This window comes from Kwoniella europaea, chromosome 2 (assembly GCF_036810445.1).
Source record: "Kwoniella europaea PYCC6329 chromosome 2, complete sequence".
Lineage (NCBI taxonomy): Eukaryota > Fungi > Basidiomycota > Tremellomycetes > Tremellales > Cryptococcaceae > Kwoniella > Kwoniella europaea.
Genome location: NC_089488.1, coordinates 1716069 through 1734362, shown reverse-complemented (window position 1 = coordinate 1734362; position 18294 = coordinate 1716069). Strand labels below are relative to the sequence as shown.

The window sequence follows — 18294 nt, the reverse complement described above, 5'->3', positions numbered from 1 at the left end:
TACGAATACAATATCGGTCAGTATATGTGGTGTACAATCTGGAGATTGAGAGGGAGGGAGAAACAACCGTTGAGCGGGCCACGGTGGATTTGGTAATACCTTTCAATAAATGAAGAGGAATGTCAGGATTTAATCCCCTTGATGGGAGGAAGGAAGCAAGGAAGCAAGGGAGGAAATAAGGGATGAAAGAAGACAAGAAGTAAAACTATATATCTCTATGTCATGTCTTATTTTAAAGAGATGTAAACTTTATCATCTCGCTATGTTTTGTGGTGTACAGGGTAGTACTTGATCTTGCACGTTGTGAAGCGCGAAACACATAAAGTTACTTGGCGGGTAAGTGAATTGCACATTATCAATCATATTTGTATTTCATTACATTCTCCTCCATCCTGCCTATCTTCCGATGGACCACTGTATACAATCCATGTATGTAATCATCTCATACAACTTCCCTCCCGAACCCAGAACATCCAAAAATCCGCTTTTCATCTTTTCATACCTTATCCCTAGATCAAACAACTCTCAAGGGATCTCTATCAGCTTTCGAAACTAACACTTCCCATTTCCCATTGGGCTGTTCATCATGTATGTCAATCTCCGAATTCAACTCTTTCTCCAACCATGGTTGTAACACTTGAGAGAGGTAGGGTCGTTCGGTATTGGTGTGGTTGGTTAGGATGACGGAGGTTCCTGAATGTATAGCAGCGAGGACCTCATGCTACAATGTGATGCAATCAGCGTTGAGTCCGTGATTTTGATAGACCAAATAGATTGATCAATTTGAGCTTTTTTTTTTGAAAAAAACCCTAGCTGTTTTGGATTGACAACTCACATGGGACATCTCTCCTGTTAGGTACAAATCCGCTTTCACACCTTTGAAAAGGCTTGCACCTATCAATGAACGAGTCGATTAATCAGCTTAAATTCTCCTCTGGTATGTGGTATGTAGCGTACGGTAACTCACCTGAACCCGCACAGACAGCTATTGAATTGATGGGTCTTTCAATTTCGGGAGTGGCCAACTGAACTGTACATACATACAAAGTCAGTAAGTAAATTAAACAAGAATTCACATTTCGAGATTCTCAATCACACGATTGATCTGATTCTATCAATGACACTTACCATGATCCAGATCCAGATGATCTTTAACCATCTTCACTACCTGTCTTACATCCAGCGGTACAGACAAATTGACGATCCTTCCCATACCTGCACCTTCGAATCCTTCAATCTGCTCTGAAGTAGTTATGGGTGAATTTGATTTGGAGATCGATAAGAATGGTCTGATAAGCCTATGACAATGACAAGGTGAAGATATTAGCTCTGAGTATAAGTATGACCCGACCGGTGACAACCGTAAAGCATGGTACTGTGATGAGCTTGTATGTACTTACCAACTGTTTATACCGTTCGGAGTAGCGTCCAAGCTCGTATGAGGTGAAAAGACACTGATACCTTTTGCTGATAATTTCAATAAAGAAGATTGTAAAGGATCTTGTAAAGTCATTGATTTAAGACCTCTGAATATTGGTGGATGGTATGATACGATTAATGATAAGGAGGGAAGAGATAATGCTTCGGCTGCTACGGATGGTGTGAGACTATGATTGTGATCGAACGTCGTACATATCAGTCTTCATTTCTGTGTGCTGATACGCCTTGACATTCTGGTGATGCGGTTGAACTTTTACTCACTCGATAGTTAAGAGGACTTGTCGATTGTTAGGATTAGGATATGGTGCCTCTACCATCCCATCGTTTAAGTCAGTACAAGTGATATTTCTGTATTTCGTCAGTAGTATAGAGACATACCAATCATCGGTCCGACCTGTTAAGCATATCATCTCATTAGCTTTGCTATAATTATTTTTCTCATATGATAGACGACCGATAAAACCCACATTATCCCAACTTCGCTCTGCCAGCTGCAAAGGGGCGATTCTCTCCCATACTCTCTTAATCAGTGCTAGAGGTGCGACGTTGACGGTTGGATTGCCCATGTTGTGCGATACTATCTTCGCTTTGGCTCTCGAGTGGTGTTGAAGTCAATAAGGACAAACAGAGTCAATGCGACTGGAAAAGACCATTCCATATCATGACGTTGAACTTGTGAAGTGGAGGTTGATTGAGTGCAATGATATAAGATGTGGCACCAAATCAGATGAGAGATCCAAGCTTATATCAAATGAGCATTGGTACCCAATCACGACGACCCAGCAGTAAGACGATCGCATTCCATGGTGTGACAGATATTCCAGGTAAGCTGAATACAGTCTCAGAGGAATGTCTGATCTTCATGTGCCATGTTAGCATCTGTCAAGGAAGTGACGCGTATATGGGGTGCCAGTAGTAATTCTTTAAACGTGCCACCTCTCTTCCAGTCTCATGTCTTATTCAGGGTAATTGGGGGGAGTGTTCGTAATGACACCACTTATATCGCACTAGTACTGGATTAATCTCTCCTCATACGCGTGAGCACAAAGTACGAGTACCACTGCACCGCATACCCGCACCATACACCACCAAATCTCGCTGACCGAACGAAAGAAAGAAAGAGAGGACGACGCACTGCATACACTCTGGCTCCATTCACCACCATACCATCATACCATCATACCATCATACCATCCATCCTTTTATTGACATCAAACCCTCCTTACACCCATCCATATAAATATACCATAAATCCATCCAACATAAACAGAGACATTTGACGTATAATCGAAACGCAACTCAACCGAGACATATCAAAGCCCCCGCTTCTTCCCATATCACATATCACATATCACCCAAGCCCCTTTTCTCTCGTACATCGTCACTTCGTTAGTTCGTACTCGCGTTGTTTCATCAACCACTTGGCGGAGAAGAATAGATCTTTTCATCTTCATTCTCAACTGTACATCGCATTCGGCTTATCGGTGTTACCCTCTTCCTCTTCTTCTTCATACATACAACTCGCGTACGGCTGGACCGATATATACCTGTTCCAATACCCCCCATCTCCCCTCTTCATCTGTTGGACAGACAGAAATAAACAAATAAAAGATCAAAATGGCTAGAGATCGACTTGGTAACGTTGTGAGTGTTCTTTGTCTGTATCAGAAGAGTAGAGAGGTGTGCGGAGTATGGGGATGATAGCTTTAGGCCGTTCAACGAAGGAGATCCAAGCGCTGACTTACGAGTGTTAAACGAAACTCTAGAATCGACAATATGGGTAAGTCATACTATTTCCCTTTGCTTTTCCAGTGATCTATCACTTATATACAATGCTACATAAATGAACTAACAGACGACTCAGTGATTCACCTACACCTCAACCTACTTATCCACCCACAAACGGTGTGATTGCACCTTCCCGAGCACCCAACCCATACGCCCAGCAAGGTAACAACTCCCTACCTGGTGCGCAACCTGGCCAGTATGCTCAATACGGTCAACATGCCGGTGCGCAACAGGCCCAAGCTGCGAACCCCTACGGAGGAGCTTATGGTCAACAAGAACAATATGCCATGGGTGGTGTAGGCGGCGGTCCCACCGCTGGAGCGGATTTCTGGTCAGAACTCTCGACGACTAATTCCCTTTTGGGTCAGTTGCAAGATCAGATTGGACAGGTTAGACAGGCTCATCAAGCTAGTTTGGTAGGTCATCTTCACATCATCATCTGACTTACACAAATGAAAGGATGAAAACATGCACTGACTTTTTTTTTTTCTTCTCTTTGTTGGGGTAGACTTCCACCGATCCAAACTCTCGATCTTACGTATCTCAATTGAACGATTCCGCTCGAGAGAAGAGAGAGGAATGTAAGAATCAAATCAAGAAACTGTACAAGTTGGCTAAAGGTGATAGAGCGCAAAAGACCCAGGCGGAAGGTGTTAAAACTAGATTCCAATCTTTGTTACAAGAACATCAAGTGATTGAAAAGGAGTTCAGGAAAAAAGTTAAAGATAGAGCAGAAAGACAATACAGGATCGTAAACCCTAATGCTACAGAGGAGGAAGTCAGACAGGTCACTGAGTCTGATAATCCCCAGATCTTCAGTCAGGCTGTAAGTGTCACAATTTCTCCCCATATGTCTACTCCATGGCCTTATGCTGATGCTCTATACCTCTCAACCAGCTACTCAACTCGAACCGCTACGGAGATGCTCGAAATGCCTATAGAGAAGTGCAAGAACGCCATGCCGAAATCCAAAAGATCGAAAAGACCTTGACTGAACTAGCTCAAATGTTCAACGAGATGGCAATGTTGGTCGAACAACAAGATGAGACTATCGTCAATGTTGAAACTCAAGCTCAAGGTGTTGATACGGATATCAAAGCTGGGTGAGTTGGGGTTTCGGATCTGAAGAACAGATTTGTCTCCCGGTGGAATATAGCTGACCTGGTACTCTATAATCACAGTTACGATCAAACTTCCAAAGCGGTCGATCACGCTAGAAAAGCCAGAAGAAAGAAGTGGATCTGTTTCTGGATCTGTGGTGAGTATCTTTTAAGTTATAAGCTCTTTGCTGCTTGCTGATGATCTTTTGTCTCTGTTCATAGTCCTTATCATCGCTATTCTCGCTTTGGTATTGGGTATCTACTTTGGTACTAAGAAGTAATCGACCTTTGTCCCTTTCTTTTCATAGATTACCTTTTGTTTTGTTTTCTTTCTTAGCTCTTTATGTATGTGGATGAGATTTTTCATTCTGGAGATTTGATACATGAATTATCCCTAATACGATGAGTGTCATGGGAGGAAGGTGGATGTTTAATTTCATTTCATCTAATCCATTCTCTTTCCGTTTTAAACTTGAAATCCAATTCGATAATCTACTTTCTCTCCTGATGATATTGATCTTGATAGCGTTTAATCATAGTATGAAAATGACAGTTATGTTTATGGAAATGCAATGAAGATCATCTTGAGACCTACCTACGGGTGAACGTGGATGTGGCCCCGCAGCATGATGGTGGCAAGTGACGCGCATGTGCCATCCAATTTATCATTTCAAGCATGGATCATGATGAACTGATCAATTTAGCGCTTGTCTTAGTGTCCGACTTTACACTTTTGTTACCTCGTTGTCAGAGGAGATCAACAATAGACCTTCAACAAACAACGATCCACAGTGTTGACACGCTGTAAACGTGCTCATCAGGTGTTTTCAAGTGAGGTCATCGTGATTGGATTGGATCGATATTACGACAATACTTCCTTTTCATCGACTCTCATGTTGTATGATTGGTTATAATTACAAGTCACCTTGTCACTCGGATCCAATCTACCAACTACCCAGCTTCAAACTCAGCTCAGACACTGGTGGTCTTAGCTGATTTTGTTCACCTTGGCCAATAATATCTTCAAAACTTGTCCATTCTGAAAGACGCTCAAGCTCAATGAATAAGAAAAAGTGAATTTTGATACCACACTAATTTGCTAGGTCCCGCTGAAGCATTGACCACTGTCTATCGGTGTTACTTGGGTTGATAACGAAAAATTCAGTCTCAAGTCTTTGATCCCCTTGTGAGTTGAAAATTCACAAATTGATCTGTTCTTCCTTTTTCTATGTTCTTCATCAGTCAATTCAGTCTTTGAAAGCTGACGAGATATCTTGTTTTCGGCTGAGGATATCTAGGCCAATCTTCCTCTTTATCCAGCTTGACTCACGAGTGGACCACCACAAGATGACTTCAACAGCTCCTTTCCTTACTCCCCTCCACTATATCATCCCCGTCATCCTCTTCGTACCGTTGATATTCGTCCTCTTACCCAAACCCAAACCTATCGATCCTATACCTGGTATACGACCCATAACCGTCCAGAGGATCACCCCGCGTAAATCAACCATATCAACATGTTTACTCTTATTATCTTTGCTGGCTTTTGGTGATATAGCTATCCTGGCTTCAGATCTGGTCACAGAGAGAATAAGGAATGGTGATCAACCCATCAATGTACCCGAATATCTCAAAGGTGGAAAATTGGCTGGAGAAGTGATTTACACTCTTGGTCAATTGATTGTTCACGGTCTGGCATTGGCGGGCGTATGGTGGAGAGAAAAATGGCAATCCAAAAGTTTGGTTACTCTCGCCACTTTAGCTTTGGGTTTGGAGATTCCTAATCTTGTTGGATTGGTCCTGAGAGAAGTCCATACTTGTGAGTCAGCTCTATTTCAAATATCAGTTTTTGATCTAAACACTCAGCTGATATGATGATAATCTGATTGGATCTCACTTTATAGACGGATACGATAAGATCTTCACTATCCTCTCCCTTGTACCTTCATCCTCTCGATTACTCGTTTTACCCATCTTGATCGTCGCGTTGCTCTCTCCGAGAGTATCATACGAACCAGCCGATGAACGTACTGGACTACTCACCGAATCAGGTCTGGACGGACGTGTTGATCCTTCTTCCAGCGAATACGGAACTTTCGATGACGATTCTCAAAATCCTACTAAGACCACTACGACCACCACCGGAGCACCTACAACGCCCGTGCCAGGTGCAGGCGAGAACACATCCAACGCCAACGATAATGCCGCCGCATCAGCAGCAGCCTTCGCTGCAGCCAAAAAGATCAAGATCACCAAACAGCTCGGTGTGAAAAAGAAAGATGAAAAGAAGGAAGAATTATCTCTGAGAGAAGCGTGGTTCAAGTTCAGACCCCTCATTCCCAAATTATGGCCAGCAACAAGCATCAAACTCCAATTATTCGCTGCTATGACCGGTCTTATGATCATCATCGATCGAATACTGACGCCCTTGTCACCTATCTCAATGGGACTGTTGATTAGAGCGTTAACCGAGAGGAATCAACACGATATCTGGAAATGGCTCGGAATTTACTTGGCATTAAGATTGTTGAATGCGAATGGTACCCTCAGTGCTATCCAACAAGCGTTCTGGTTACCCATCGTGCAGTATACAGATAGGGAAATGCAGATGCTCTGCTTCAACCATATTTTAGATCTTTCTTTGGCCTATCACACCAAGAGGAATACCGGTGAAGTGATGAGGATCATCGAAAGAGGTTCGGCGGTCAACAATCTATTCAGAACAGTCTTATTCAGCGTCATACCGACTTTTGCAGATATCGCTATTGGATTTTCGGTATTCCAGTACTTATTCGGACCGATCATCACTTTCACTGTCTTACTCTTCATGATACCTTATATGTGTTTCACATACTACTCTACAAAATTCCGGAAATACATCCGGAAAGAATACATCGAAAAGGACGTTCATCAGCGAGGAGTAGTATCGGATGTTCTAACTAATTGGGAAAGTGTCAAATATTTCACCGGAGAACCTAGAGAAGTAGAAAGATTCACCAATGCCGTTGGGGATTTACAGAAAATAGAATGGCAATGGGATATGGGATTCCAAGCTGTCTATGCCATCCAATCGTTACTTCTGACTTTGGGATTCGCCTCGGGAGCTATACTGCTCTCATGGAATATCATGAGAGGTATAGGTGATGCGGCATTGTTCGTCATCTTTATCCAATACTATGGTGCTTTCACCACACCTCTAAACCAACTTTCAAGCTTATATCGATCGATTAATACCAACATTACCGATTCGGAGAAGATGTTGAAATTATTAGCTGAACAAACTGAGATTAAAGATTTGCCCGATGCGAAAGAACTGATCATCAAGGATGGTACGATCGAATTTGACGATGTGACATTCAGCTACGATGATAAAGTCACTGCGTTGAAGAATGTCTCTTTCAAATTGGGTAAAGGCGAATCGATGGCATTGGTAGGAGAGACCGGTTCGGGGAAATCGACAATCCTCAAATTGATTTATAGATTTTATGAGGTTAGTTCAGGAAGGATATTGATTGATGGACAAGATATATCAAAAGTCACACAAGCGTCTCTTAGGAACGCTATTGGAATTGTGCCTCAAGATTCGGTTTTATGGAATGATACGATAGGAGCTAATATCGCGTATGGGAAACCGGGTGCGTCGGACGAAGAGGTCATTGCTGCTGCGATAAGAGGTAGAATCCACGATAAGATTATGACGTTTGATGAAGGATATAATACCATTGTAGGAGAACGGGGCAAGAGATTGTCGGGTGGAGAGAAACAGAGAGTTAGTCTGGCGAGAATGTTCTTGAAAAACCCTGCGATATTGGTGAGTAATTTGATCGTTGCTCATTTGTAAGTGTGGGATCACTTGGGCTAAGTCAAGTGTGTTGTGTATACGTGTATAGGTCCTCGACGAAGCTACCTCTGCACTTGATACAGAGACTGAAAGAGAGATTCAAAAGTCATTGGCTGTTTTGGTGAGTCTTGCATGGCCAAGCCCAATTACGATATCCGAGCTAAATTTACATTGCAATTTCTACAGTCGAAAGGGAAAAGTTCACTTTCAATCGCTCATAGATTATCCACCATCATCAATTCTGATAAGATCGCTGTGATGAAGGAAGGGCAGATGATTGAAATTGGTACTTATCAAGAACTTATCACTAAAAAAGATGGTATCTTTGCTAGAATGTGAGTGGACAATCGTGTCCTACTGGCAGATCTGGGTGCTAATTAAGCATGGCATGTTTCTAGGTGGAAACGACAAATCTACACTGAGGCTGAACTACTCGACGACGAAGATCTCGAAAAAGTAGCCAACACTCTTCCAACAGCTGACGATTTGCGATATGCTCATGCTCATCCTGCTGAAAAATCTGGTACCAAGAAAGACAAAGATGATGACGATAAGCCTGATGAAGAAGCGGAGCAATCAACCTCCGCGCAACCCTCGTCATCTACTACAGCTATGGCTCAGACCGAAGAAGCAACTTCAGCGTTGATCGATCTCGAGGACAAGGCTGAGGACCAATCTACCGAAGGATTCGACGTCGACGTGCCACCTCCTATTATTGATAATCCAGAAAACGGATCTTTCGCCGATGCCGTCAAATCGCCATCTCCCGATGGGTCTGGCGCTGCGAGTGTCTTCGCTGCTCCTGAGCCTCCCTCCAAGCCACATGATACCGAAGAGGGCAAAGACGTGCGAGAGTCGACCCCAGCCGAAGTTGAGCCGACTAGCGCTGCTACTGGACCTTCCTCCGTTGTCGAAACTCAAGATCCCATCGCTGCCGCCAAAACCGAGGTCATAGAGGATGAGTCTAGCGAAACTCCTAAACCTGCTCTGGAAACTGAGACTACTCCCGATACTACCTCAACGCCAGTTCCTTCTGTACCATTCCCATCATCTCCTTCTGCATCACCCAAGAAAGAAGGTTCAGTATCTTTATCGCTCAATTCACCATCTCGGGAATCTACCGAAGGATCTTCCTCGCCCGTCAAAGCATTCCCCACTGAATCACCCAAACGTGCATCCGTTCCATTCCCTTCTTCTGCATCTGGTAAACCCGCCAACACAAAAAGATGGTCTACCATGTCTGCTTCTCCATCCATCGCCTCTGCCTTATCTTCCACCGGAGGAGGTGAAGGTGCACCAACGGGATCTTCCCCTTCTAAATCTGATACGTCAGGAGGAGATAAGTCGGATAAGAGACGTAAGCGGTTAAGTTCGATCAAAGGGTTTGTCCGACGAATATCAGATCAGGGATTGACCAGGTCACCTAGTGGATTGAGATCACCCGCTTCAGAGGATTTACCTCCTATCTCGGGAAACAACGAAAATGATAACGAAGTCAATGAGAGTACGCCTTTGGTCGGACAAGGAGAACAAAGAGAGAGAAAGGTCAGTACACATGGTGGGAAAGATGACAAGAAATTGTCAAAGAAGAAGAAGAAACATGGTAAACATTAGGTATCGTGTTTTGCGTATATCATCACAAACATTATTATCATTATTGGATGAGCAGGAAACGAGATAAGGGTGAGGAACAAAAGCTTAATATATTATTGATCGTGGATAAACACAGGGCGAAGATAGGTAGACTTGATTATATAAATTTGATTGTATATAACAACATGGTTTACCGTTTCTTGATATTTGCTCATGCAATTTAGGAGTTAGATAACGGGAGTAATATATAACTCCATACGGTAGGCAAACAGACAGTTCTTGATATGTTTATAGATTCTCAATTATATGCATTTAATCTATGCTGATTGATGCATTTTAATTCTTATTTTGCTTATGTATCTATGTGTATGTTTTCATATCTATTCGTTACTCTTACTAAACACTCTCACATCCAAAAGTCCTTTTCACCTTCCAGCTCGTCACTCTAACTCCAACCAACAGCGCGATCCAACATCCTAAATCAACTATCAAAAGTGTAACACCCGATAACATAAATCTAGGTGCAAAGACTTTCCAAACCATCAAGTGTCTTCTTAACCATGCTGATGTTATTGCACTTGAGAACGTAATGAGGGTATGATAAATTAAAAATCCTAATACCAACTGCAAGACATGCGTTAAGATTGGTTGTTTAGCTCCTTGACCTCCTGCGGATGACGAGGGGATAGGAGATATATTCCATAAAGCCAATAATGGAATTGCCATTGCCGAAAGGAAAAATGGTCCCCAAGTATTTATGATAACCAACAAAGGTGATATCGGATAAGTGACGGTGTTGAATCCTATAAAAGCGGATTTCCATTGAATTGAAGATAAGACAGCTTGATGTCCCGTTGAATAAAAACCTAAGAAACCACTTAATACTAATGGAACTAAATCGGTGAATGATGGTCGGACGATCGTAGATGAATTATCAATTCCATCAAAATTACCCGGTCCTGAAGTACTGGTACTTCCACCGCCGTAGGTGGTGGCGAATGATTGTTGTAAGATGATAGCGTCTCTTCTTGTATCTACCATTTCCAAATAAACCAATTGACCCACCAACAAGGCAGATAAGACTAATTGACCCATAGGTTGATTGGTCAAGTGAACCAACGTAAATGGAATAATGTAAAACAGGATATAAGTTGATCCGTAGGAATTAGCAAATCCCAATACGCTGATTTGAGATTCACCAGTCGATTGATCAATCTTCTTCTCAACCGTTATACATAATGGTGATATCAACCATATGTAAGGTAATGCACCGAGATTGATACCGATTGATATACGGGCTAACCAGATTTTCAGAAATCCCGCTGTTGAAATTGCAGATTGAGTTAATCCTATTGAGTCGGAATTATATTCCAGGTATTCTAATACCCAATGAGCAGAGTTGAGAACTAAGATACCTCTCCATAGGTATCCTAGGAAGAAGGGTGCAGATCCAGCTAAGGATTTAGATCGACTGAGGGTTATACCGATTGCTCGAGGTAGTTGTAATGCCAATGGAATAATGGCTAGGACGACCCAACGAGGTGATACTGGTGTATTACCAGAGTAGAAGGTTACTCGACAATACGGCTGTTGTTCTTCCCTACAGACTGTTATCGTACTTGCCAATCTGACGATGATGGCGTATGCGAGAGAAAGACCGATGATTTTGATTCGCATATCTGCCGTAGGGGCTGACAAGGCTTTGATTAGGTATATGATCGGGATGGTAGTGAGGAGGAAGAGGACCATTCGGTCTTCCCACATTATAAATGAGTTGGAAGCGAAGGAAATCGCATGAGCGAAGAGAAGGAGAGGTCCAATATATCGATTGATAGAAAATGTCTGTGGAAGGGAGAATTTGAGGAAAAGAGGGAAGATGATAACGAGTTCGGAAACGATAACAGAGGCGATGACAAATACTTTGATAGCTGTTGATGGTTGAGCAGTATAAATACCTGCTAAAGTCCCGATGATAGATCCGATGATACCTGCAGCGGTAAAAGAAGTTTCGAGAGCGAGTCGAGCGTAAACGTCCCAGTTGGTACTATTGTTCCTCACTCCTACATACAACGCAATAAGTGTCAGGACACTTAATCCTAAGATCAGAGACCCGATCAGGATGAGTGGAAGTGAGAATTGAGCCCATAATGCTCTGAGGTGTCGGAGAGCCAATAAAGAGTAATGTCGGTGATAGTTGATGGAATCCTGTTGAGCCTGATGGTCCGCTGGTTTAGATGATGCTTCAGCAGCAGCAGCTTTGCCCTTTCTAATCCAGTCTGTTACCTTACCGACACCCGCCGGAGCGTGATCTGCGATTTCTGGCGCAGTGCCCTCGCTCGAATCGATAGCATGTAAAGAAGCTCTAGCTTTACTCCATGATCCTTGTAAAGCCGATTTCAAAGATTCATCACCATATGCACTAAGATAACGATCTATTTGCTCCGCGTTAGCTCTGGTTGCAGCTTCCAATGTCGATGAATCTTTGGAGAAACACTCGGGTATGATTGATCCCAAATTGTTATATGGTATTGGTAGACCTAGAAGAAGCGATAAAGTCGGTACCAAGTCAATTTGGTTGATATGTCTGAGGGGTGCTGCCGAATTTGGGAAAGTATAGTATGGCCATGAGTTAGTTATACTTTCTTCTACTGGTTTTCCCTTCAAAGGTTTAGATTTCGAGTACAACCACATGGCAGAGGAAGTTTCCAGCTCCGAATCACCCCCGTGATTACCTTTATCGTCCATGCCGTGATCTCCCAACAACACTAACAGCGTATCATCATCTAAAAGATCGACAATTTGACGTAAGACTTGATCCATTTGTGTTAATTTGGTTTTCATCGTTTCTACATTAGGTCCAACTCTATGTCCTACATGATCTACACCTAAGAAATGACCTATCAAGACGTCCCAACTACTTTGATTTGCCGGTTGGAGGTACGGGAAGATATTTTCGATAACCCCTTCATCTACCGTATGTAGATCTTCAACATTGAACGAATCGTATGGATGGGAAAGGTTGAAAGAGTCCGGAAATAGGTTCACCCAAGTATCATCACCCATAAATCCTATTGTCTTGTTAGCATTTAAGAGTTGTTTGATCAAGGAATCTTCTTCTATGGCGGTAGAAGCGAAATTAGAACTGATATCGATAAAAGTAGGTAGTGACCCGGTGGTTATTCCCTTGATACGTTGCATGGTAGCTGTAGGTGGGTCGGAGAAGGCATTGTATATGAGCGAATGATCAGGTTGAGAGGATGATAGCTCGGAAGGTAAAGTGAGGATACCATGATGATGGGGTGATTTGGGTGATGGATAATGAGGGGAGATGAAATCGGTTCGTAAGGCGTCGATTACCAATATAACAGCTTTGGAGTGAGTTGCAGGTATTGGCGCGGGAGAAGAGGGTGTATATGAAGGTGATACGTGAGGGATAGTAAGTCGGGTGAGGAGGAAGCCTTTTGTGAAGATGTATAGACCGATGATGTGGAGAGAGGTTATATAGAGAAGTAGGAGGGTTGCGAGATTCCACCTTGAGAGGTTACGCAGCCATGAGCTGGAACGTATCTGCTTGGGATTCGTCGGGATCGCCGATGCAGGCTTCTCCTCGACCTGTGAGGAAGCTGGCCCGGACATGTCGCCTTACTATTGAAGCAAGGGGCGTCAGTAAGCGAGATACAGTGCAGCACGATATATCAGACTTGGACATACCTGACCAATACGTCTCCGAGGTCTGCTGCTATCTTCAATCTATTCCTGCTATGAGACGGGACTCAAGCAGATATGTCTGTCCTGCCGGTGGCTTCTTTTTCAAACTGAGCGGATTTGATCTAGGATACACCTTGTGTCGTGTTAAGCCAGAGTGAATGAATGAGGACTATATGAGCATTTCTGAAATTTCTGATCATTTCACTAAAACGACGTGGACTATGGTGTGTGCCTGGATTCCCACTTTGACGTGATCCAAACTGCCGGTCCGACGCTTGATAACCCCCTCCCATCTTTTGGCTTTTTCTTCTTCCATCTCTCTTCTTCTGCTCCATCCTCATCACGACTCATATCCTGATACAACAACATGTCAGGAAGAGCAGCAGGAGGTCCTGTGGCACAGCCAGCTGACCCAGCTAGGCAACAAGGTAACAACGATAAGATATGGGGTGTAGTCCGCTCAGTAGCAATGTTTGTCGCTGTCCAAGCTGGTGAGTGATCACCTCAGTCCTCAATCCACAATAATGTAGCTGACACCAGTTGCTCTTGTCTAGCCATGAAATATGGTATGCAATATGTAAGCTACGCCTCTCGCGGTATATGTGATGAAATACAAAACTGACGTAGACTTTGTAGATGGGCATGGGCGGTAACAAGTCGCCTTCTCCCCCTGCTCCTTCTCCAGCTGGGACCACTGCCGGATCGGCATCGACTCCCGTCGCTGTACCTCAAGGATCTCAACTGGCTACGCCAGCTTGGGATCTGGGTACACCCCTCTCCATGCTGTTGTACACGTCCACCTCCCCTTCTGGTCGAGATGTCGACCTGGATCATCCACTCGTTCAATGGGATGGTCTTACATACGGAGAATGGAAAGATGAGAGAGAAGCGGATCTCATCCTCGATGTTCCAGAAAGTGTATGGGCACATAATGGAAGTTGGTACATGGATGTCATTCTTGTGAAAGGTGGTGGTACACCTGTCGGTAAAGGTCCAGGAAACGTCTCGGCATATAGGAAACGTGCGTATCTATCTATCTATCTATCAATCTGTTCTCCCCTATACCACACAACGTCCTCTGATGCTGATAGTCTTCGTTTTCATCCAGAACTCACCCGATTCTTCCCCAAAAGACGAATCAGGAAAGAGAAGAAACTCATCGGTAACAAAGAAGAAGTCGAGGAAGACCTCGAAGATCCCATTGAACAATCTGGTCCAGCACCCATCGTCGCTCATTGGTCTAACAACCTGACTTTGACTATCGTCGCATCAGGTGGAGAAGTCAACTTTGGTCAACTCTCACCTGTTGCTCAACCATTTTATACTATCCAATCTTCTTTGGAAGATCCTACAAAGAAAGTATATCCTCCACCTATCTATCCCAACGATTTCTGGATAATGAAAGAATCCTTATACACCATCAACGAAACTACCAAGACCTTACCTCTACATGTCACGTATCATGCTATCTCAGCTATGAAATTCAACGTTTTCAGCGCTTTGACCGCATCATTCGAACAAGCTGCTCAACAACAAGGAGGCGGAGGAATGGAATTTGACGAGATCAAACGAACTCTCACAGAAACTTCGCCTTGGTTGTTAATCACCACTGCTATCGTCACTGTCTTACATACCTTGTTTGAATTCTTGGCGTTCTCAAGTGATGTGAGCCATTGGAGGAAAAAGGATAAAGATTTAGTGGGAGTATCGTTGAATACCATTTTGACTAATTGCTTCGTCCAATTGGTCATCTTGCTGTATCTCCATGATAGTTCAGAAGAGACTTCGTTCATGATTCTGTTTGGCCAAGGAATGTAAGTTGATTCAGCTGGGTTGTTACGAGCACATCTTAGATAGCTGATATCTCTTTACACTCATTCAGTGGTCTCCTCATTGAGGCTTGGAAAATTACGAAAGGTAAGCTGATTGTCGCGGAATTGGATCGAAAGCTAGAGCTGACAGTCACTTTGTCATGATCAGTCACCAACGTCCGAATCAGACCTGCCCCTACGTCAATCTTTGGTTACACAGTGCAATTCGAAGGTGCGTTGATATGATGTCAGATCTCCGTCCAAGTGCATAATTGCTAATTCCTCTGGCTATAGATAAACGACAACTTAGTGAAGACGAAAAGAAAACTCAAGAATATGACGCTCTCGCTTTCCGACTTGTGTCTTACGGCGCTATCCCATTATTGGCAGGTTACACCGTTTATTCTCGTAAGTCGGCTCGAAATTCAGGTAGAATGTCTAGCTGATTCAAATTCGATTTCATAGTGCTTTACTTGTACGTCCAACGATTCTACGAATCATGCCATAGTAGCGTCAACATTTTAGCTGACAAGACACTCTTACACAGGACTCACCGAGGATGGTACTCTTTCATTGTGACTACCCTTGCTCAAGCTATTTACATGTTCGGTTTCGTCCAGCTTGTTCCTCAATTGATCATCAACTACAAGTTGAAGAGTGTCGCTCATATGCCGTGAGTACCTAACGTCCATATATACATCGTCCAATACTGACTGTATGGACGCAATTTGTAGGATGAAAGCTATGATGTACAAGACTCGTGAGCTGTCATTTGATGTTGCATGAAGCCCGCTGACCGATTGTCTGCAGTATCAACCGTTGTCGACGATTTCTTTGCGTTCTGTATTAGGATGCCCTGGTTGCATAGATTGGCCTGTTTCCGGTGAGTCATGTTGTGTTAGAAGTACGGCAGATTGTAGCTCATCACATGTATTTGCAATGCAGAGACGATGTCGTCTTCCTTATCTTACTTTACCAGCGATGGATCTACCGAGTCGACTATTCTCGTGTCAACGAGTATGGTCAGGTCAACGAAGGTATGGTAGAGGATGTTGGTAAGCCCGGTGAGAAGGAGAAGGAGACGAAGAAGAACAAGTAGGCGGGGAAAGGATCAGCAAGATGTGATCTTGCTGTGGTAAGGACGGGGTCCAATATAATGAGACATCAGTTGCAGAACGAGGCGGTTAGGAGAGGATTGGAGGTGTGAATAGACATGAAAGGGGATATCTCATGAAAAACATTTGATGTAGTCGTTGGAGTTGACTATGTGTCTTGTCTGAGAATTCTTTCTACAGTAAAACGAATGCTACTTATATGACATATACATGCAATATATATGGCTCAAGGTATTATCCATGTCTTGCTAGACAGTCCGTACCACCTTCTGAGTTCTCTGCCTCGATACTCATTTTTGTAAAAGTACTATTTACCATCTCTACTCTTCTTGAATTCCTCTATCCACCTCTTCTCTACCTCTCCCTTGGGCAACACAACAAAACTCATCAAACCATCTTTCAACACTATTCCATCTTTCTCCACTCGATCTTTCTCATTCTGATCTCTTTTAGCTTTCCGTATAATCTCCCTCAACGTCAATTCTTTACCGACTTTCAATAATCTCTTTTGTGAAGTTTCGACATATATAACCAGGTTATCCACGTAATATTCTTTCTTTTCATCCCACTCCGCAGGGGGTATTTCGACTTTTGAAGGGGATTGGGGGAACATGACATTCAGCTGATCTAGGAAAGAAGTGTTTTCTTGGAAAGAAGTTATAAAATCTGATTGACCGTATTGGGGGTATAACAAGAATACAGGGAATATCAGGGGAGTATCAATTGATATACTTTCTTCCCATTGATCTTCTTTGTATTCTGATGGATCAAAATGGACAGGTGGGGAATTATCAGGTGGGTTTGAAGTTTTCACATTAATCAACCCTCTTTGATTAATCGCTCTTTCCAATAATCCTTTAGTAACTTGTTCTTTCCTTATTCTTTTCATTCTATCTTCATCCCTTTTCTGTCCTTTTTGGACTTTATCTTCTAATCCATCCCACAAACTTATATCTTCGCCTACAATCTTTCCATCTTGAATTTCCTTTTTAGCTCTGGTTATAACATCCAAAGCTTCTTTCCACCTTTCAAGAGCTATCAAACTGTTACTAACTCTATACATAGCTTTGATCAACGGTTTATCACTATCCCACTTCTCCGTCGTATACAATGCAATAATCGTTCCTACATCTTTTAAAACGGATTTATGATTTTTTAATAAGAGATTACTCTGAGCTCGATTGTTCAATAAAGTGATTTTCAACTTTAGGTCTTTAGGGTTGGAATCCAGTCCGGAGGTATAGGCTTTGACAGCTTCGCTATAGGATTTTTGAAGGTGGAGCTCGTTGCCGTGATTCTTGAAATTGGTAGCTACTTCTATATGGGTTTAATAGGGGGATGGTATCAGTGATTGTATATATAACTCAAAAATGCTTAGGCCGTATCTTGACCCGACCAGACTAATTTGGGTAGCTAATGAATATGGACAATATACACTTTTCCCCCAATACCGTCTCTCGAGTCTGACCCCACCCTCGACCCCATGATACTCTCAGACCACGTACGATATCCAGATCGAACCAACTCACCATCACCTTCACCCTCAAAGACCAACGTCCTAAGAGCTTCCAAGACATCATTCGTCTCTCCATCCTTCGGGGTCTCTTTCATAAATATCGGTGTAGATTCCAGGACAGCCTCGAAATCTTTATATCCATATTCCTTCTTTTTCTCAGGTCCTATACCTGGGCCTTTTACTGATCCCGATGCTGAGGCGGTACTATACGATTGGAGGAGGGTGTCGAGTAGGCCATCTTGATCTTGCTGAGATTGGGATTGAGCCATTTTGAGTAGTCTTACGCAATTCGAAGATGATGGTATTGGTATTGGTGTTATAGATGATGGTCGATGTCCGACCGCGTATTTCGTTCAGTTCCGTTCAATTCAGTGAGTCGTCT

The 18294-nt window shown here is 43.1% G+C and overlaps 6 protein-coding genes across 6 annotated transcripts; 3 read left to right on the top strand and 3 right to left on the bottom strand.

Moving 5' to 3' along the window:
• Positions 1-514: 514 nt before the first annotated feature.
• On the bottom strand, positions 515-2006 carry V865_006988 (YbgI/family dinuclear metal center protein; the record flags this gene model as incomplete). The annotated part of the gene is made up of 8 exons (XM_066230744.1): positions 515-721; positions 836-894; positions 968-1030; positions 1129-1298; positions 1401-1607; positions 1702-1750; positions 1819-1834; positions 1908-2006. 8 exons carry the CDS (start codon positions 2004-2006, stop codon positions 515-517), a joined length of 870 nt encoding a protein of 289 aa, XP_066086841.1.
• Positions 2007-3057: 1051 nt separating this feature from the next.
• On the top strand, positions 3058-4609 carry V865_006987 (uncharacterized protein; the record flags this gene model as incomplete). Its single annotated transcript, XM_066230743.1, has 7 exons — positions 3058-3084; positions 3207-3220; positions 3296-3644; positions 3737-4054; positions 4126-4331; positions 4410-4486; positions 4551-4609. The coding sequence occupies 7 exons, from the start codon at positions 3058-3060 to the stop codon at positions 4607-4609; spliced, it is 1050 nt and encodes a 349-aa protein (XP_066086840.1).
• A 1066-nt stretch (positions 4610-5675) lies between these two features.
• On the top strand, positions 5676-9783 carry V865_006986 (uncharacterized protein; the record flags this gene model as incomplete). The annotated part of the gene is made up of 5 exons (XM_066230742.1): positions 5676-6147; positions 6233-8139; positions 8219-8290; positions 8356-8504; positions 8568-9783. 5 exons carry the CDS (start codon positions 5676-5678, stop codon positions 9781-9783), a joined length of 3816 nt encoding a protein of 1271 aa, XP_066086839.1.
• Positions 9784-10158: 375 nt separating this feature from the next.
• On the bottom strand, positions 10159-13398 carry V865_006985 (uncharacterized protein; the record flags this gene model as incomplete). The annotated part of the gene is made up of 1 exon (XM_066230741.1): positions 10159-13398. One exon carries the CDS (start codon positions 13396-13398, stop codon positions 10159-10161), a length of 3240 nt encoding a protein of 1079 aa, XP_066086838.1.
• Positions 13399-13837: 439 nt separating this feature from the next.
• On the top strand, positions 13838-16380 carry V865_006984 (uncharacterized protein; the record flags this gene model as incomplete). The annotated part of the gene is made up of 11 exons (XM_066230740.1): positions 13838-13961; positions 14025-14047; positions 14107-14491; positions 14579-15284; positions 15353-15387; positions 15451-15513; positions 15576-15689; positions 15807-15954; positions 16016-16041; positions 16092-16164; positions 16227-16380. 11 exons carry the CDS (start codon positions 13838-13840, stop codon positions 16378-16380), a joined length of 1851 nt encoding a protein of 616 aa, XP_066086837.1.
• A 323-nt stretch (positions 16381-16703) lies between these two features.
• Positions 16704-18181, bottom strand: V865_006983 (uncharacterized protein; the record flags this gene model as incomplete). The annotated part of the gene is made up of 2 exons (XM_066230739.1): positions 16704-17713; positions 17926-18181. 2 exons carry the CDS (start codon positions 18179-18181, stop codon positions 16704-16706), a joined length of 1266 nt encoding a protein of 421 aa, XP_066086836.1.
• Positions 18182-18294: the final 113 nt, after the last annotated feature.